Consider the following 22,121-nt stretch of genomic DNA (forward strand, 5'->3'; position numbering starts at 1 on the left):
CACGCTGGCCGTTGATGCAAGTACTCTTCTTCTTCTTCTTCTTTCTGTTCGGTAGCACTTTCTTTTGTGTGCTACCTCCTAATGGACCGGCATCTTAGGCCATATGTCCAACTTGATCTATTTTTATACTCCGTAGAGTTTACAATTCGTGTTCTTCTTTATCGACACTGCGGTGTGTTTGTTTTTCAGTCCGTAGACTTTACAATCATTTTAACGTCCGTAGACTTATTCATTTCTTTTATAGTCAGTAGACTGTATTCTACCCCTCCACCCCTGGAGGGAGTGGGAATTGAACCCAAGACCTTCTGATCCTCAGTCAGAAGCGTAGACCACTACTCTACATCCCCCCCCATGCAAGTACTCTAGGAGCCTTATTCTGCTTTATAAAGATGCTGAGCTGTTTTTCGAAATCTGAAACACCTTCTTTCCTTTGTTAAACCCACTCTGGGCACCCCGAGGCTCTTCCTGCTCATGACAATCCCAGTGGAAAGTGTCAAGGGGGTGAACCTCGGGTCATCGTTCCAGGAATAACCCTCGACCTTTTTCATCAAGACGACCAAGGTTAATCTCGGCACCAAGAAAGAGCACGTACTCGGAATCAACGAAGCCCTCCTCCATGGCGGGACAGCTAGCAACATACCCACAACGAAGCAGCTCGAACATCACTATTCGTATACAGGCGAAACTACCGCAGTCACCTACCATGCCACACCTAATCGGAGGGGAAACCGATGTTCACCGGCTAGAGCTTCGAAAAACTCGAGAGTTTCTGAGAAATTCGGCCCTTACTTACCACAATAAATCATTTCCTGGCGCTACGGTATGCAAACCTAAAATAGGAAAAGATCAAATACCGGGTCAAACAGAGCTACCGGATTTTCTCTCACCTGGACTGCCGTTACAGCCCCATCCGTCACGTGACAGGGACTGCAGCCTCCGGCCCCGAGAGTGATACGGCCCTCGAAGCACCTCCTTTCTACGTCGTGTATCGCTGCTATCCAAACGATAGCCTCAATTGGAACATCTACACGTTCCTTTTTACCCCGATGAACCTCTTGCAGGGTGCCAGGGGAATGACCGGTAGGATCATCGAGAGCGAGGGATAGCCGTATGGAATCGACCGCCCTGATGATCAGCCGATACTGGTACGAACAAACTAGATCGCTTGCTTTCCTCAAAAAGCTTGACGCGCTTGGCTTCCTCTCCTGGTGTATGGATCCGACGACATTGGTGATGCTTATCCTGCTGGAACAGATGCGAGGCCGCAATGAGAAGCTTCTTCGAAGCTCTTCCAACTGCGAGAACGGAAATCGTATTCGGAGATCACCACGTGAATACTCAATTATACTACCAAGGGAAAGGGAAAGAGGAAACAATCAGCTGTCAAAATTAGAACGGAACGGAAAGGATATCTGAACTTGCATTCAACTTTCAGCGACCATCTAAGGCCAGAAAGGAGAAACTAATTATTTCAAAATCTCCACTGAAAAAAACAGTTTTGATTCGAAAACTTTATAGTTGTATTGATTCTGTGGTTTTAAATTGTCCTTCTTTTTTGTGTTTTAATTGTTATTTTTTTTTTCCTTTACATTTGTTAACGGCACTTGAAGAATCAAACAATTGGCGAGACCCCTTGGTTGGGCTCGAAGGTAGGCCCTTCTGGCTTAACTTATAAACTCTTTATGAGGAGCCCATCTGGTCCTCTTGAACGAGTGAAAAACTAGCCATATGTGTTAAAATTCACGTTAATAAAGAAAAAAAAAAGACTCTTGTGCTGGTAAAATAAAAAGATCGCAGCAAGCCACGCGCGTGGGCGGCTGCATTTTGAATTTTGTGTCACGTTTACCTCGCTTCGAGTATTTTTCAATTCGGCTTGTGAAAATTAGATTTGGCGGATGGTGCTATGCTACGTGCAAATGTTCTGTGGAAACATGTTTTTCAAAGTGACAACAGATTTTTTTTCGGAAGATGATTTGCTTGCGTTTTGTTTGAAAGTGCTCTGTGATGGCTCCAGTAATTGAATTCGTTTCGCGCGACTCGTTTTTTTTATCTTCTGTGTGTGTTAAGCGTGTGCTGAAAACCGCTGGGTAGGTCATGACAGTCTAGCAGACAATGCACATTGTTGATGGGACGTTTTTTGATGGATAGATAAAGTAAAGGAACGAGAATCAAAATAAAACAAAACCTGTTGGAAAGCAAACGTGGAATACAATTTGTGGTGTAGAAATCAAATTAAATAGTGAATTTATAACTAATCTCATTCAAATAACGTGTAAATCATTAGTTTCCGTGAGCATTATTGCCGGTAAATTGTTAAAACTATCTAACTAGAACTGTAAATTAAAAATAACATGCTATCTATTCTAGGGATCTTAAAACGTGTACGAAGAGGTTAAATAGTAAAAAATAATTGAGCTTAAACTACGGGTTTAACGTCTACTTAGCCTAGTTGAATTATAGCGTGAGTAACTATAACCTTTATATGTACAATTATTGGAAAATACATAATTGGAATACTATATAGAGTAAGGTGGGGCAAAAGTTCGACCTTAGTGGTATAATCAAAGTTTCCAGGAAAATAATAGCAGATGAAACAAAACAAATACCATACAACGAATCTTCATCATATTGGCTATAACTTTGCTGAACAAACTTGTGTCAAAATATTTACCCATTTTTTGTTATAACAGTTTCAAAATTGATTGTCTTATTCGAACTTTTGCCCCACCGGTGGGGCAAAAGTTCGAATCTAGTGTGGGGCAAAAGTTCGTATGCTAAAACACAAAATATCAATACTTTTATGCCAGGCATACTTTCTACCAGCCGTAAACTTATGTTTGCCGAAAAATACACACTAAATTTTCATCAAAAAATTGCCCAAAACAGGGTTAATTGTAATACACCCAAAAAATAGCAGTTTTTCGCAAAACTAAGGAAAATGTAAAATTTTTGTGACATTTTTCGCACGATCAGGCCAATTTCACTAAATTTGAAGATAATATGTAGATTTCAGAAAATTTGAAAAATATTCCGTGGGTTTATACATGGGTCGAACTTTTGCCCCACAGATTCGAACTTTTGCCCCGCTATGGGCCAAAAATTAATTCCAACTATTTATGGAAAAACTAATCTACGTCAAAGCATCCTTATGATAGGCTTAGAAACGCCCTTACATAAAATATTGAAAAATATTTTATCTTCATTTGGTTCCATGCATCGAAAGTTTGACATAATATTACAATATTTACGTCGAAAAACAACAAATAGCCATAACTTTTCCAAATCTCAATCGATTTTTATGATATTTGGAGTGAAAGTCTCTTACTTGAATAGCATTCGAACCACCATGACATTTCTAAGTTTTGATTTAATTTGAGCTAGAAAGCTTAAAAAGAAACTCTTACCCCACTCGAACTTTTGCCCCACTTTACTCTACAGCAGAAAATATCAACTAGTCACGGTGTCTCTGGTAGAACAACATTAATATAAAAAAAATCAGTATCGCTAAAACATCCACCAAATGAAAGCTTAGGCTTTTCCCTTTCATTTGAGACCTGTTTGGAAATGTTCTATCGGGGGGTCCTGAACATTTTTTTCAAAACAGTACAATGCTGTTTTTTTCAGTACTGATTTCTAAATTAGGATTCACATAGTCATTTTCTTTCATGCTTATCTAGGTAGCCATGAGAAAATTTACTACGAATAGTTAACCAATTAATAAAAAGGATTTACCATTATACCATTCTATTTAAACCAATTACAAACACAACATATCGATAAAGTAAATACGGTTAATACGGCCTACAAATGCGCACTATTGTACATTACTACAACTCAAAGATGCTGTCGATCACATGCTTCGGAGTTCTCCGGAACCTTAACATGATTTCATGCAACTTGAAGATCGAAATGTACGGTTTCACTGGCTTGTTTCCCGTATTTCCTCAAACCACTTATTGTGATTTTACAAAACTCCGGGATATGATAGCGCCAATGTGGAACTTCCAGCTATTGGGTGAGTAATCCACGTTTTTGAAAAGTTCTCAACCTTTTCTGCAAAATCATCATCCAGACTCCTTTGAAAACAACTTTTATGTACCTGATCAAAATGATCAAGCGCCTGAAATACATTTTTTCATTGAAAATTGATAAGTTACAGAACAGTACGATAAATTCCAATTGCTAGCAAACTTGGATCCCATTTTACTTCCTAAACATGCCTATTTTTCAAAAGCTTCTGACAGTTTCAGCTGGTGAATCCACATTTGCTGTGGCTTAGGCAACTGATGATCCTCACCTGTAATAAAAGAATCAAACAATCAAACTGCTGATGCTTACCCATTCCTCGACATTATTTGGATCAATGTATTATACTTTTTTGTCAATTGGATTGACAACACCTAGTGAAATATGCAAGGAAGGTGGCAGGCAATTTGTTCGTCGGGTGATCTATCGAGCAGTAGTAAATACAATTGCAGAACTGCTCCTCCAGTTTATGATCCGAGCCGAGAGTTTTCCATTCCGCGGCCGCGTATGTAACTTTGTATTCGTGGATGAGCAGCTACATTGGATAGATATTTTGGTACAGTATGGTCAAGGAAATGTTGAACTATCTCCCATTATTACGCAAAACAGATTGACGATTTTAAAATCTACAGCAATAAAGCAGCTAAAATTATTAAAAAGCAACAGTGTCTTCCAAATTTTCTCAATATTGCCATATTTATCTGAAACACCAGAAGCAACAACAAGCAGCAACATTTTTTTACGCCAGTATCCTTACAACGGCCTTGAGTCCCGATGACGTCAGAATTATGCTCGTTAATCGAGAGGGTAACCTTAAAGGACCCTTCTCCATCGCTTGCAGATTGAACTGCCCAGGCCAACCCCCCTGTTTGAACGTCACATAATCAACTAACCCCTGAACGTTATTACAGTATATTCTTCTTCTTTCTGGCGTTACGTCCCCACTGGGACAGAGCCTACTTCTCAGCTTAGTGTTCTTATGAGCACTTCCACAGTTATTAACTGAGAGCTTACTATGCCAATGACCATTTTTGCATGCGTATATCGTGTGGCAGGGACGAAGATACTCTATGCCCTGGGAAGTCGAGAAAATTTCAAACCCGAAAAGATCCTCGACCGGTGGGATTCGAACCCACGACCCTCAGCTTTGTCTTGCTGAATAGCTGCGCGTTTACCGCTACGGCTATCTGGGCCCCATTACAGTATATTACAGGTTTTAATTCAGTTTCTGCATTATCGTTCAAATCAAAGTGCAGATGTGATACCTCTAAAAACCCCTGAACTGATTGGTTAAGTCTGCTGATTTTGAAGGCGATGTTTGGGGCGATTGCAACATCCAAACTCCTTAGACAGCTGCTCAACTGCAACGTTCATCTGGTGCTCAAATCACTTTTTTTTTAAAATCAAAAACAAGTCATCACCAAAAAAATGTTTTTTTTTTTATGTTGCACATTGGGTGGTAAACCGTGTAGATTCGACAACCAACCAATTCAATTGACACTTACTTTTTGCATTACTGTGTCTACCACGTTTCGCCTTTAGTTTTGGTGAGATTGTTGTTCTCACATCATTACATGATTCGAATGGTAGATTTTAAATTGTATTTATATTTATACAGTGCTATATTCAAAAGTTTAAATTGGTTACTGAACGAATAAACGTGCAAGCTCGACATATTTTTGTAGGACAATAGCAGACTTTAATCCTGATGTCGTGAAAAATGTGCTGTTCAATAATATCAACCACTATTGCTGAAAACGGTTGCAGACACATATTCTTTAAACACAATACGCAAATCTTCGAACGATTGTATTCGTGGCTTTTTAGTTTCATGTTTCAGGTCTCCTGACAGAGTGAAGCGTAAATATATATTTATTAATAGGTGTGAAATTGGGATATATTTATTGTAATTATTAACAGGCATAAGTCTAATCAGCAAACCAAAATGTTGACCCAAAACAATGAATTTAAAAACTTATCACGCGACATAATCACCAATTTTTCGCTATACCACCTTAGAACGCGACAACTTAAGCAATTCAGCGCTGATTTCCCTACTATTGATGCCAATTTAGTTGTTTGTGCAATCTGTGAAACCATTTGTAATGTAATGATCCGTGAGTAAATGTTTTCTCAAACGCTTTGTTTATTACTTATCATAAAAAGCAATATCTTTAAATACTATTTCCAACCATTTTAGTTTTGTATAAATAAATAAATTTTGATTAAAAATATACAATTTTACTATTTATTGAATTTATAATCAACTGAACAGCAACACTGCCAAAACAAAAACAAGCTTGTTTTATGGAAATCTGGACAAAAATTTAAAAAGGGCACATCGACATTGGTGAACAATGGCTTTGTAAGATGCTGTTGAGCCCAATTCAACTCGAACACGTTCACCAACACTAGTATCAGGAAGAACTAACACTAATCTTTCTGATAGTTGTGTTAGTTTGCATGGGTAATCTAAATAGGGATCTCTAGCCCTTATCAAATGTTTGTCCAGAAATATTTGTCATGGCCTTCTACGGTTCGATTGAGTTTTCATCATATGGTACAAGCGATTCATTGTATCATACTTTTGGTGGAAGAAGATCACCTATGGTACGTATCTCTTACTAAAATTAAAAAAAAAATGTTCAGGACCCCCCGATAGAACATTTCCAAACCGGTCTCAAATGAAAAGGGAAAGCCTAAGCTTTCATTTGGTGGGTGTTTCAGCGATACTGATTTTTTTATATTAATGTTTTCTACCAGAGACACCGTGAGTGCACTCCGACTGAATACTGGTGGCAAGAGGTCCTAGAATCTAAACTATCAATTGTAAGTACAATGTTAAAACTTATAGAATCAGGCTAATGACAATAATTTGAATTACAGTTTTAGCTGCTATTAAGCTGCTCAGAAAAGGTGGTGCGAGTTTCTAAAAGAAAATCCGAACAAACTAAAAAAATGATAATCGGATAACCTCAAACACGATGGTGAAATCAGGCAACTTTACGTTAACTCCCTGTGGTGTTTGCTCAGACACCTCGGATACCAATGAAGGTATGGTAGGATGTGACGCATGCGACCTTTGGTTTCATTTTCGATGCGTAGCTGTGTCGGACGAGTTCCTTGCAGATTTGGACAAATGGTTCTGTCCATCTGAGCTCTGTCAGAAAGCTGGAGAAGAATTCACCATGAAGCGAGATGAGCGGAAAAAAGGTACAAAAACAAAGGGATCGAAGTCATTGACACCCGAAGAATCAGATAAATCCAGCGTGAAATCTGACCGTCCGTCGGGATCGACATTGGAAAAGCGTCTGAAGGCATTAGAGAAGGAGCAAAGAGCCAAGGAACGGGAGATGGAGGAAGAGCGGATCTTGAGGGAAAAACGGATGGAAATGGATCGGATTCTGAAGGAGAGGCAGCTGAAAATCGAGAACGAATTAAGGGAAAAAGAAATGCTGCTCGAAAAGGAGATGCTAGAGCAAGCACTTCGCGACGAGAAAGCTCATGCTGATCGTATGCAACAGATGCGAGAATCGTATCAAAATGCGATCAAAGGAGTTAAAAGCATGACGATGACAACCCTTGGCGTTGAATCGAAGTTCGAGAATGTTGAAGAGAAGATATTTGATGCAGGAGAAGGTCGATCGTCGCAGCAAAAGTTGTTGAAGACTCCCTTGCGTAATCCAAGCGTTTCATTTCGGTCGGGTCCGGAAAAGCACAAGAAGTCGGTGGAGAAAAATAGCCATCGTGCTGAAAAGTCTGAAGAAAGTTCGGAAGAAGAGTACAATTCCATCAACGAAAGCAGTGATGAAGAATCCAACGATGCCTATGGCAATTCGGAGACCTCATCGGAAGAAAACCAAGGAGAATCACAGTACGAATCGGAGAAATCAACATCGTCCGAAGACAATTTGCGCCGGAGGAAAAAGCGAGTGCCACACGGGCTGGGGCGGCAACTGACAACACCAACAAAAGCTCAGTTGGCCGCGCGCAACGGACTTTCCAAGAAGCTTCCTGTATTTACTGGAAACCCTGAAGAGTGGCCGCTGTTCATTGGCAGTTTTGAAGCATCAAATAAAGCCTGTGGATTCAATGATGTTGAAAATTTAGTACGCCTGCAGGAGAGTCTTAAGGGGTCGGCCTTAGAAAGTGTTCGGGGACAGCTATTATTGCCGAAGTCAGTTCCGAAGGTAATTAACAAACTCCGACAACTCTACGGGCGTCCTGAACAGTTACTGCACTATCACCTGGAAAAGGTGAAACGACTCGACCCTCCAAAAGCGGACAAATTAGAAACGTTCGTTCCTTTCGGAAACGTGGTAGAACAACTGTGCGATCACTTGGAGGCAGCAGGCTTGAAGGATCACTTAGTCAACCCACTCCTCGTTCAGGATTTAGTGGATAAATTACCGGCTGGTGACAAGCGAGGATGGGTTCGATACCGAAACAAAAAGAAAACTGTCACGCTGCGGACCTTTTCAAACTTTCTCTCTAAAATAGTTGCGGAGGCATGTGCAGCAAACGTGTGTCTTCAGAGCAAACAAGAATATAAACCTAAACAAGTACAGATAGGAGGAGCGCGGAACAAGGAGAAGGGGGCGGTTTATTCGCATAGCGTGACTGAAAATCCAAATAACAGTTCCGTTACCGTTGAAGAACAAAAGCTGAAGCCATGCAAGGCTTGTAAAAGAACGGATCATCACCTCCGTTTTTGCCAGGACTTCAAAGGAATGAGCTTTGATGACCGCAAGAGCATGATTGAAAAATTCAAGCTTTGCAAAGTTTGTCTTAACGATCATGGTAACGCTCCATGTAAATTTAAAATCCGCTGCAATGTGGGAGAGTGCCAGGAGCGGCATCATCCACTACTTCATCCGATGGAAAACTTAGTCGTTTTGAACACGCACATCCGTGTACCGAGCTCCATTATGTTCCGGATGGTTCCAGTTACATTACACTGTGGAACGAAAAACGTCACGACACTGGCCTTTCTTGATGAAGGATCATCAATCACCCTGATTGAACGCTCGCTCACGAATCGTCTGTACGCTGAAGGAATTAAGTGGCCGCTTACCATTAAATGGACCGCCGATGTCACTCGTGAAGAACCAGACTCCAAGATGCTAAATTTGTGGATCACCGCTTTAGGCAATGAAGAGAAGCTTCCCCTTTATGCAGCGCATACTGTAGAAAAATTGCTGCTTCCGAAACAGTCCCTCAAATCGACTGCCCTAGCCACGAAGTATAGCCATCTACGAAACATATCAATCGACTCGTATTCAGACCAGCATCCTGGACTGCTTATAGGTCTAAATAATCTTCATACCATCGCACCTATCGAAGCCAAGATCGGGAAGATTGGAGAGCCTGTAGCAGTGCGATCGAAGCTCGGCTGGTCGGTTTATGGTCCTACGTCAGAACGAAAAGAGAGTGCAGAAATCGTTGGACATCATCATGGAATCAGTAATGAGGATCTTTACAATCTACTGAAGGAACATTACGCTGTAGAGGAATCAGTTGTAGAGGTAGTTCAAGAATCCAAGGACGAAAAAAGAGCGCGAGAAACTCTTGAGCGAACAACTATCCGAGTAGGTGACCGTTTTGAAACAGGCCTATTGTGGAGAACGGGCGACATCTCGTTTCCAGACAGCCTTCCTATGGCATTTCGGAGGCTAAAACAACTAGAGCAGAGACTCGAAAAGTCACCGCATTTGTACGAAAAGATCAGAGCATTAATTGATGATTATCAGCAAAAAGGATAGGATACGCTCATTTGGCTACGACGAAGGAATTGACCGACACCGACCCACAAAAGAGATGGTATCTTCCGTTGAACTACGTACAAAACCCGAAGAAACCCACCAAAATTCGGCTGGTATGGGACGCTGCGGCTACGGTGAACGGTATATCCCTAAACAGTCAGTTACTGAAAGGCCCCGACATGCTCACGCCGCTAACAGCCGTACTCAGTCTTTTTCGAGAGCGTCGTATTGCCTTTGGGGCCGACATACGCGAAATGTACCACCAACTACGCATTCGTGAGGACGACAAGCAAGCTCAACGGTTCATATTCAGGAAGAATCCCCAAGACGTGGAGCCGAGCGTGTACATCATGGATGTAGCAACATTCGGGTCCAGCAGCTCCCCTTGTTCGGCCCAATATATCAAAAATCTCAACGCGTCGGAGTTTTTAGTGATGTATCCAGAGGCGGCGGCTGCTATCATTGACAAGCATTACGTCGATGACTATTATGATAGTGTCGACACTGCCGAAGAAGCAATTCGCCGTGCAAAAGAGGTACGTTTCATCCACTCTAAGGCAGGTTTTGAAATAAGAAACTGGGTTTTGAACTCCGACGAGGTTATTCAAAGTCTGGGAGAACGAAATCCAATGCAAGATGTTCATTTCAACGTCGACAAATCAACGGAAAACGAAAGAGTCCTTGGAATAGTCTGGAGTCCAAGACAGGACACCTTTTCATTCACAACCGATCATCGCCCGGAACTAAAACCATTCATAGATGGTACTCGTCGACCAACGAAACGGTTGGTTTTAAGCTGCGTCATGAGCTTTTTTGACCCACTTGGACTTCTAGCACCGTTCACGATCCACGGCAAAATACTCGTTCAGGATCTATGGAGAACGGGATGTGGCTGGGACGAAGAAATAGACGAAGGTGCCCTACAAAAATGGAAACGCTGGACAAGTTTGTTATTGCAGGTGGCAGATATTCGAATCCCTCGTTGTTACATCGGCGATGCTTTTTCAACGGCAATCGAGTCTCTTCAGCTGCACATCTTCATGGATGCAAGCGAGCATGCTTACGGATGTGTTGCTTACTTCCGGACAGTGGGGGACGGTAAAGTGAGGATTTCTCTTGTGACTTCCCGTTCGAAGGTAGCGCCGCTAAAACGGCAATCTATTCCTCGTCTTGAGTTGATGGCGGCGGTACTAGGATCCCGTTTGCTACGCACGGTTCAACAACAGCACTCCCTTCCAATACTGAACTATTTTCTATGGTCAGATTCCCAAACGGTTCTTAGCTGGATTCGTTCTGATCAGCTGAAATATAAGCAATTTGTAGCGTTTCGCATTGGAGAGATTCGAGAACACACGAATATCTCAAATTGGCGGTGGATTTCCACTAAAACGAACATTGCTGACGTAATAACAAAATGGGGTCAAGGACCTCCACTAGAATCCAGCAGTGCATGGTTCAATGGACCAAAATTCCTTTTGGAGTCTGAAAACCGGTGGCCAGTGGGACTTCTGCCGGCCGTCGATACAAACGAAGAAATGCGCTCATCTGTTCTGCATCATGAAGCTGTGAACGTCGATCCAATCATCAATGTGAATTCAACAAATAAGTTCGTTCGTCTTCTTCGTAGTACAGCCTACGTCATTCGATTCATCGCAAACTGTCGTCGAAAGGCCGTACATCATCCCATATGTGTGTCCAAGGCTACTCCTAAACAAGAAAGTCTGCTAATAGCGGAACCAGAAGCAGTTCAACAACCACTACAACAAGACGAACTATGTGCGGCTGAAGTTGCCTTATGGAAACAGGCTCAACGCGATGGATTCATGGAAGAATTGAGAATTTTAGATAAAAACCAACAATGTGAAGGAGCTCCGAAAAGAATAGCCAAGTCAAGTCCATTATACAAAATCAATCCCATTCTGGACACCGAAGGAGTTATGCGTGTCGGAGGAAGGTTACAGCAAGCTGAGTACGCTACGTTTGATATGAAGCATCCAATAATCCTTCTCAAGGGACACGCGATTACCAACATGCTGATTCTGCGCAACCATGAGAAGTTTGCCCATGGGAATAGAGAAACCGTGTGTAACGAACTTCGCCAGCGGTTCCACGTTCCCAAACTACGTCAAGCTATTCGTCAAGCAGTGAAGAATTGTATCTGGTGTCGTGTTAACCGCTGTCTACCACAAAATCCAATTATGGCACCGCTGCCTGTGCAGCGAGTAACACCACAGCTACGCCCGTTTAGTTCCGTCGGCGTAGATTATTTGGGACCTGTAGAAGTATTGGTAGGCCGACATTGGGAGAAAAGATGGATAGCACTCTTTACGTGCCTAGCAGTACGCGCAGTGCACCTAGAAGTTGTGCATGGCTTAACAACACAAGCATGTCTAATGGCAGTCCGGCGGTTCATTTGCAAACGTGGGACACCAGACGAATTTTTCTCCGACAATGGAACCAATTTTAAAGGAGCATGCAACGAGCTGGAGAAGATTAAGCAAATCGACCGAGAATGTGCTGAAAGCGTGACTAGTTCCACTCTTAAGTGGAATTTTATTCCCCCGGGTACCCCACATATGGGCGGAATCTGGGAACGCATGGTGCGTTCAGTGAAGGAAGCGTTAAAAGCACTGAACGACGGTCGTAAACTTACAGATGAGATTCTACTAACTTCGTTGTCTGAAGCAGAGGATGCGATCAACACTCGGCCGTTGGTGTACCTACCACAGGATGCTATGGAAACCGAGGCAATAACTCCAAACCATTTTCTACGAGGAGTGATGAAGAAGGCTGATTTCATCATCGATGACTCTGCAGACTTCGCTGTGGCTTTGCGAGATTCATACAAACGGTCGCAATATCTAGCAAATCAGTTGTGGCAGCGTTGGTGTAAAGAGTATTTGCCCACCATTAACCTACGATCTAAATGGGTCGAAGATCGAAAACCATTACAGGTAGGTGATTTGGTATTCATAGTTAACGAGGGACAGCGGAAGAACTGGACTCGAGGCATAGTTCACGAGGTATTTGAAGGCAACGATGGTAGGATTCGTCAAGTGAATGTTCGAACGACAAAAGGTATATCAAGAAGGGCTGTTAACAACTTAGCGGTTATAGAAGTTACTAGTAAATCCGGCATCTCCGGAACAGGATCAGAACCGGAGTTACGGGCTGGGGTGTGCTGAAAACCGCTGGGTAGGTCATGACAGTCTAGCAGACAATGCACATTGTTGATGGGACGTTTTTTGATGGATAGATAAAGTAAAGGAACGAGAATCAAAATAAAACAAAACCTGTTGGAAAGCAAACGTGGAATACAATTTGTGGTGTAGAAATCAAATTAAATAGTGAATTTATAACTAATCTCATTCAAATAACGTGTAAATCATTAGTTTCCGTGAGCATTATTGCCGGTAAATTGTTAAAACTATCTAACTAGAACTGTAAATTAAAAATAACATGCTATCTATTCTAGGGATCTTAAAACGTGTACGAAGAGGTTAAATAGTAAAAAATAATTGAGCTTAAACTACGGGTTTAACGTCTACTTAGCCTAGTTGAATTATAGCGTGAGTAACTATAACCTTTATATGTACAATTATTGGAAAATACATAATTGGAATACTATATACAGCAGAAAATATCAACTAGTGCACTCCGACTGAATACTGGTGGCAAGAGGTCCTAGAATCTAAACTATCAATTGTAAGTACAATGTTAAAACTTATAGAATCAGGCTAATGACAATAATTTGAATTACAGTTTTAGCTGCTATTAAGCTGCTCAGAAAAGGTGGTGCGAGTTTCTAAAAGAAAATCCGAACAAAGCGCGTTGATTAAAATAATAAATGTGGTTCGCGGATGCTCGGTTCGGGATAGGTTATGAATTGCAGTTTTTATGTCTGCGGTACATGCATGTTGATGGGCAGTGCCAAGTTACGGCTCACGCTATTGTTCATTATTAGAGGAGCGACGGATTGCAGAGGAGTTTCGAAATAGTAGTTTACGTAACAAGTTGCAGAATGACGATTTTTACAGCACGAGTCGTACATTTGTCCAACGAGGCTTGCCGAGTTGCATAACTACGACGAGTGCTGAAAAAATCGAGTGCTGCAACGAGTTGCGTACAACATTTTTTGCAATTTCGTAGTACACCACTGGAGGGTATCAGAAATAACATCTGGATGCTTGCACCATCATTTTGCAATTTCTGAAAATAGTTGGGTAATGAGTCATTACGCAACTCAAAACAGTTGCGTAATGAGAAAGCGTTGTGTAATGAACCATTACAGCACTGGTTTCAGTTAGGTAATGACTATTCCCGCACTGTATACTTCAGTGCAGGAAAGTAGGCCGTTTCATGACAGATTGGCGTGATGAAAAACAGCCTATTACGATGAGAAATGGCAAAAAGGAATTTGGCGAGTTTGTTCTGATCAGCAGCGCATGATCACAATGCGTAAACATTAACCATTTGTCGGCCAGAACGTTTACCGAACGTATCCTTTGCAAGGGTGGAACTGGCGGCTCTTTACTGCTACCCCTACGTGTCGCTGGTTCTAAAAAGTAAACAACCATACAAAATTCCAACCAAACAATGGTGAAGGCGTAATCGATTTTCTATAAAACATCCATTTTGGGAATTACGCCGAATTTGCTGATTAAATTGCCAACAGCGCACTGCAGTAGCACGTAGCAAATAACTGCTTGCAAACAATATCTTTCAAGCGCATTGATTACCTGTGATTTTGCGAACAATATTTTTTACTTTTCCGCGTTAAGCCTTAAAACTGGTTCTGGATTTAGTTTGGCGGCTTTTCAATTTTACTCCCATTTGACAGGCGCCCTCCACCATTGATCTTATGGCACTACCTTTTCCATCAACATTCCACAACATCCCGTAACACCTATGAGAGGTCGTAGAGTTCTCTGCATCTTTCTTAAGTAGGTGTTCAATAAATCATCCTTTCCCATTCCCCAGCTTTCGCAAGGACGTGGCCAGGACAGCTCTCGATTATTGGAGGATCAATCAATCTAAGAGTTAGAGGCTAGTCCCAAATTTCTGACTTTGGTAACGGACGGGAAGGAGGCAACCCTCATACAATGGTCTAGGACTGTACCACCTACGAATTTGTGCGAGCAATGGCCAATTAGTTTAGTTAATTTTAGTTCAATAGTTTTTAATCTATGTGTGCTTACAATTCAATGTGCTAAATAAACACTATTCCAAAGTATTTTAGATCAATAACTAAGGTAGTTAATTGAGATGAAATTTACGTTAAACTTTTAGTATTTCTGTTTTCGTTTTGTATAATACCACTGACAGCTATGCTGAGCATGGTGATGGTATCCAAGGTTAGGATTTCATCCCGTGGAGCAGTGGTAGTGCGCACAGTGGGCTCAATCCTGCACAACTTCAAACTTGATTGTTTTATCTTCCCTTCGGCACATCTTCCTCAACTGGTGCATTTTACCCCAGGCCCCCAACCACTCGCATTGGATGGATGGATGGATGGTGGAAGCGCGTAAACCGCAGCAGCGACCACCGACGCCACCAATCGATGCACGTGTTCCAATCTAACAGTATCTTTTGTATTGGCCGTCATCATCATCACCATGGCGTTGTAGGCAACTCCGCCATAAATGTAGCCAAGTGTATGGACCATTCTGCGGTTTGGCATTGAAAAGTGAACAGCATAGGTGCGCGACGACTTGCACGTTGAGATTTATGTGCGGAAAAGTTGTTAGCTTAGCCCCGGTGATTGCACCCGAGATAGAATTGAGTCGATGCGTGCGGTGATGCGAAAGGTGGTTACCCTACGGGTAGGCAGATATGTCTTTGCATAGTGGGTTTCGAGAGGAAAAAGTATTTACGCGACTTGGGTTACGGCGATGGCCTACATTCCTCAGAATAATCGATCATGGGGTCGGCAGCGCGGAAAAAAATGCGATGAATGACAGTGGTATAGTGGTGGTAGATCGAGAGTATGAACGCGTTACGAGCTCAAACTTTCGAACACTGGATTACAGAAGAAACGACTAGACCAATATGAACTTCTTTTTCTTTTTGGCTTTTACGTCCTCACTGGGACAGAGCCTGCTTCTCAGCTTAGTGTTCTTATGAGCACTTCCACAGTTATTAACTGAGAGCTTTCTTTGCCAAAGTTGCCATTTTCGCATTTGTATATCGTGTGGCAGGTACAATGATACTCTATGCCCAGGGAAGTCAAGGAAATTTCCGTTACGAAAAGTTCCTGGACCGACCGGGAATCGAACTTTGGTACCTTCAGCATGGCTTTGCTTGGTAGCCGCGGACTCTAACCACTCGGCTAAGGAAGGCCTAGGGATTCATATTGGAATACTTGTATATTTTTTTGACTTAAACAATGAGGAAATACTGCGGAGAAATGAGTACAGGAATATTTAAAAGAATCCCTAAGGAACATAATCCTTTTGGGTACCCATAACGATTAGTAGAGTAAAGTGGGGCAAAAGTTCGAGTGGGGTAAGAGTTTCTTTTTAAGATTTCTAGCTCAATTCAAAACAAAACTAAAAAATGTCATGGTGGTTCAAATGCTATTCAAGAAAGAGACTTTCACTCCAAATATCATAAAAATCAATTGAGATTAGTAAAAGTTATGGCTATTTGTTGTTTTTCGACGTGAATATTGCAATTTTTGGTCAAACTTTCGTTGCATAGAACCAATTGAAGATAAAATCTTTTTCAATATTTTATATATGGGCATTTCTAGGCCTATCATAAGGATGCTTTAAGGTATATTAGTTTTTGCATAAATGCTTGGAATCAATTTTTGGTCCATAGTGGGGCAAAAGTTCGAATCAGCGGGGCAAAAGTTCGACCCATGTATAAACTCACAGAAAAATTTGCAAATTGCCTAAAATCCACATATCACCTTTAAATTTTGCTAAACTTGTCTGATCGTGCGAAAAATGTCACCAAAATTTAACATTTACACTTAGTTTTGCGAAAAACTGCTATTTTTCATTATATTACAATTAACCCTGTTTTGGGCAATTTTTGATGAAAATTTAGTGTGTATTTTTCGGCAAACTTAAGTTTACGGCTGGTATAAAGTATGCCTGTGATAAAAGTATCGGTATTTTGTGTTTTACCCAGCGAACTTTTGCCCCACACTAGATTCGAACTCTTGCCCCACCGGTGGGGCAAAAGTTCGTATAAGACAATTAATTTTGAAACTGTTATAACTAAAAATGGGTAAATACTTTGACACAAGTTTGTTCAGCAACATTATAGCCAATATGTTGAAGGTTCACTGCATGGTATTTGTTTTGTTTCAGCTGCTATTGTTTTCCTGGAAACTTTGATTATACCACTAAGGTCGAACTTTTGCCCCACCTTACTCTAAGTCGCGTTAAACCCGTAATAAAAGCATGATCAGGATATTTGACTGATTCGAAACTTCTCATCTTCATCCACAGGTGACAGAATCACCAGTATCACAATCGATTTCCGACACATCGTCCAGGAAGATGCCATGACCATCCTGAGCTACGCCTCGCCGTACAACGTGCAACTGGAGTGCGTAAGTGGCGAGAAACTCCCGCAGACCCAAAGCCCCAAGCCGGGACATCAGGCCCTCACCCATCCGCTTGTGCGATCCAGCAGCCAGTCGGATATGAACACGGTAAGTTGAGCACATCACCTTTGCAGCGAATATCGTTTCGCTAATCATTCGGGTATTCCAGATTGAACGCAACTCCCGCAAGGATGGCAATTCTACGCTCAAGATGGAACAGCAGAGTCCCACCACGGTGAACAAAGTGCTTCCAACGGTGCACAAAGAAAACGAAAAGGAACCCAAAAAGCACTCGTTCAAGCAACAGATGAAGGAAATGATCGAGGAAAAGTTCCAAACCAAACATGCCGATGTGGAACGCAAGGAATCCAACGCAGCCGAAGGCAAAAAGGGACACAAGTTCGGCATTCGTGTGTTCCCACCGTCCGTGAACGACAAACTGTTCGGCAAGAGTCCCACCAAAGTGCAAGCCGACAATGAGAACAACTCCAACATCGAGAAAAAAGAATCCACCGAAGTCAAGGAGAAGTCACCTTCGCCACCAGTTGTGAAGAAACGCACCAAGGAGCTCAAACCGGTACCGGACGTGATCGTCGTTGAGTCCGCCATCACCAACACTACCGCAATGCCCACCGAATTCCAGCGTCAGAACAGCCTGACTTCTAGTGGAATCAAACGAGATGCCGACGGAATCCCGCAGGAGGTTCCCGGGTACATGATGCAAGCCGCAAACGCCGCCAAGGACAACCGCAAATCGACTGCAGTCGATTTGGACAACAAACGCAAAGGCAAAGCACCCAGACCACCACAAAACGAAAACGACATGGACGAGAGTACAGCCACCATGGACACAACGCTCAGCATGGAAATGACGGACGCTGTCATGCAAATCGAAGCCGAAGCGAAGAAGTTCAACCTTAGCGATCGTATGAACTTTTCGGATAACTTTGCCGAAGAGGTACTGAACTGTACGATCGAGAGCGTCTCCGGAATCGACAAGTTCGAAGAGCAAGCACCCAGCAACAGCTCGACTCCGAAAAGCGAGCGCAAGAAGTCCTCGATGACCGAGAGTATGACGCACGAAGAACATGGTAAGTCGGGAAACGCGATCATTGCACTTTGCAACTTGTCTAATTCAGCTGTTGGTATTTCAGACTCAGACACCGAGCAGGCGCCGATGGGCAGTAACCAAATCGAGTTGGATTCCAGCGACATCACCGTTCATCAGAGCTCCCCGAGCCCGACGAACAGCGAAGAGATGATGGACGATAGCAACCGACGCACAGCAAGTCTTGGAGACCTATCAAAGCTGGAAACTCACACTTCCAACCCAGGAAGTACTACAAATACCCTGGAACGGGCTCAAAGTATGGAGATTACTGGTGATGTAGTGACAGTGGGAGGGGCCGGAGCAGTCATAGTTGGTACAACGACAACTCCGACTACGAAGAAGCGTAAGGCATCAATTGAAGATCAAGTTGAGATGGATTCGAAGGAGCCTAAAATATCGATCGGACTGGACGGGTTGACTTCTTTGCAGCGTAACCGCTTGAAGGGAGCTTCCGCTTGGGGTAACCTGGAGGACGCCATCAATTCCGGTGAGCTGATGAACAGCTCTTCGGAGAGTGATCACTCGGCTCCTGCTCCAGCAGAAGATGTTATTGAAAAACAAGTTACCATCATTGGAAACGGTTTGGATAATGTGAAGGAGATCGCTATGGAGCAGTTGATGGAAATCAACACTACAGTCATACAGATGGTCAACGAAGAGGTTCCGATGAATGGGACCGTAGTCAGCACGGAGGAAGAGCCGATGGTAGAGGATTCTCAGCCAGAAAAGGTCGAAATTGTAACCATCGTGGATAAGATTGCCCCTGCGGTGATCGTGGCAGAAGAAAGGAAAGTGGAGATGAAGGAAAATGAAAGGGAGCATGTTTCGTTGACCACAATCAATATGGACTACAATGGAGTATATCCGACTGAGACGGATGAGAGCAGCAATAAAACCGACCACGTTAAGATCGCTAACTACGACACCAACATCCCAGATGACGTCAAAGTATCTCGTTATCCATTCGGAAGTCTGGAGCGACCAAAATCTGATGTGCTGAAGAAGCTTCTGGGACAGAAAGAAGAGCTGGAAAACACGCCATCCGTGTTCATTTCTGGTGACAACGATTCCAACAAGATAACGATCGAAAACAACTACCACGATGTTGGTGAGCCAATCAGTCTTACTCTGGTCAACAGCACGGAAGACATCCCAGTTGAAAATGACCAAACCGAAAGTAGCCAGGCATCACCGGTCTTCTCTAGCAATACCAACGGAGTGAGCAGCATCAACATTTCTGCATTGGAAACCGATTTGGTCACATCCTTGAACAACAAACCATTCATCGTTGCTCCCAAATTTTCACTGGATAATATTGTAACGATTTCCACTGAATCTTCGCAACCTTCGTCAATCATATTGATTGATGACGAAAAGCTTGATTTCAGTCTGCAAACATTGGACGATTTCGACGACAGCATTGAAAACACCATGGCTCCAGAAGTACAGCTGAATTTCTCGTCAGAAACTAATAAGACGGTCATAGAAACCAATCCACCGCCGATTATGGAGAAACCTAAAACACCAAACAGCTTTGTAACGGAAATCACAGTCAAAACGCCCGATGCAGAGCAGAATGGAAAGCCAGAAGAACCGCCAAAGGTTACTAAGAAACCTCCCAAGCCGGAAAAGCCGACCACTCCTCCGTCCCGAATTCCAGTCGAGAGAAGAATGTCCAGCGAGCACAGTTTCATTCCACGTAATACGGAAATTAAATTCTCCACGGCCACGTACGATTCCGGCAAAAGTCCCGAAAAGCGCCCTCTCGGCATTGATCAAATCCGCTCGAACTTCGAACGCAGCAACTCCAAGCCAGACATTCGGGTATACGAACGGAGCAACTCGAAAACTGAAGTTCGGCCATTCGAACGTAGCAACTCTAAAACCGACGTACGCCCATTTGAACGCACCAACTCCAAGCCCGATGTCCGCCCCTTCGAACGCAGCAATTCCAAGACCGAAATTCCGGTTCGCACATTCGAACGAAGTAACTCTAAGACCGATGTGAGACCCTTCGAAAGGAGCAACTCCAAAACGGAAATCCCGGTTCGCACATTCGAGAGAAGTAATTCCAAAACCGAGATCCCCGTTCGTACCTTCGAAAGAAGTAACTCGAAAACCGAGATCCCCGTTCGTACATTCGAACGCAGCAATTCCAAAACGGAAATTCCGGTCCGCACCTTTGAAAGAAGCAACTCGAAAACTGAAATCCCCGTTCGCACCTTTGAAAGAAGCAACTCGAAAACCGATGTACGATCAGTGCTAGAGCGCAGCAACTCCAAAACGGAAATCCCTGTGCTAATCCGGCGAACCTCGATCCCATCGATCAACCTGAACAACTCCAACACAGTCCACAGCAGCCCTCAACCCATGACAAACGGCAACAGCAACGGTTCCAGCCCTCCGGCCACCAAAGCCAGTCCGTCGCGAATTCCAGTCTTCCACTCGGTCGGCAAGCTGAACAACAGTCACGAAAGCCCACGATCACCACCCCCATTCGCCCACAACAACAACAACAATAACAGCAACATCAACAACAACCACATCAACAACAAGGTTTCAGTCAGCATTACCTCGATCAAGAACCAGTCGAAACATCCCAGCGGCAAGTTCAACGGCAACTAGAAGAGCCACTGACTGCCAAATCAGGCGCCCCTCAATAAGCAATAGTGAGCGAGTGTGAATACTACAATGCTGATTTTCAAATGGTGCAATTGAGATGTCTACGAGAGTTTCCGATCGATCATGAATGGTTAGAGCCTAAGCTCCGATATATTACCCCCTTGAATCTAATTCAGAATGTAGTCGAACGCTAACAATGAGATCGCGGATTATATCTTATAGCTAGGAACGTAAGGCATACATTATGTGTAAAATGTATAATAACCAGAAATTATAAACGAGCGACCTAAGTGCTGGCAGCAACGTAGAATACAGTGGAAATGTTTGGCCATATTTACAATTTATTCTCATTCTATATGTACTTGTAAAAATATACTTATTATGTACGCGCCAACCAAGTGAGCGCCCTTAATAGACTAAGCAAGTGAAATGGAAGATAAATGTTTGAAATTTGTTGTTAATTATTTGTTAAACAAAGTCGAGGAACAGAAATTACCATATATATTGGATTCTCCGCAACGCAGAATGCAACGAACACGACGTGACTTGGAGGGCCAAGTCACAGCGGCTTCCAACAACGGGAGAACTATTTCAGTAACCAATAAACGACCATTAAAAAGACAGATGTTTATAGGCGTAGGTATTTTATATTTTTTTAGGAATAATAAACAAAACTGAATAATAACCGCACATTTGCACATTTACTCAACATTATCACAAATTCCTATGAGATGAACCACCCTAGCGTTGAAAATCATATATATAAAATCCCAAAGTTGTCTGTCTGTCAGTAACGCTTTGAAATGTTTCATCGAAAAGTATCGTTGATCACTACAACAGCAATTTTATAACACTACAACGGTACATTTTAATATTAGAACATTACAATTGCAAATTTGTGGAGTACTACAACAGCTCTTTGGCAGAATCTTCTGGAGTTTTCTGGAACTTTGTTCATTCCAATTCGTAGAATATTCTCGAACATTTCATCATTGTCGTCTGATTTGAAATTTGGTTGGTGATCAAATCGTCAATAAATCAA

The 22,121-nt window shown here is 42.6% G+C and overlaps 1 protein-coding gene across 2 annotated transcripts in view; it reads left to right on the plus strand.

The window, feature by feature from the left end:
- The window catches only part of LOC5577492 (formin-J), a 364,398-nt gene extending 342,634 nt beyond the window's left edge, over positions 1-21,764 (plus strand). For both annotated transcript variants that reach the window (XM_021855404.1, XM_021855403.1), the window contains exons 5-7: positions 17,249-17,454; positions 17,516-18,437; positions 18,501-21,764. In XM_021855404.1, coding sequence (XP_021711096.1) covers positions 17,249-17,454; positions 17,516-18,437; positions 18,501-21,082 — 3,710 coding nt within the window. In that variant the 3' untranslated portion in view covers positions 21,083-21,764. The remainder of the gene's footprint in view (positions 1-17,248; positions 17,455-17,515; positions 18,438-18,500) is intronic.
- The last annotated feature ends 357 nt before the right edge of the window (positions 21,765-22,121 follow it).

The sequence above is a fragment of the Aedes aegypti genome, chromosome 3 (genome assembly GCF_002204515.2).
Source record: "Aedes aegypti strain LVP_AGWG chromosome 3, AaegL5.0 Primary Assembly, whole genome shotgun sequence".
Taxonomy (NCBI): Eukaryota; Metazoa; Arthropoda; class Insecta; order Diptera; family Culicidae; genus Aedes; species Aedes aegypti.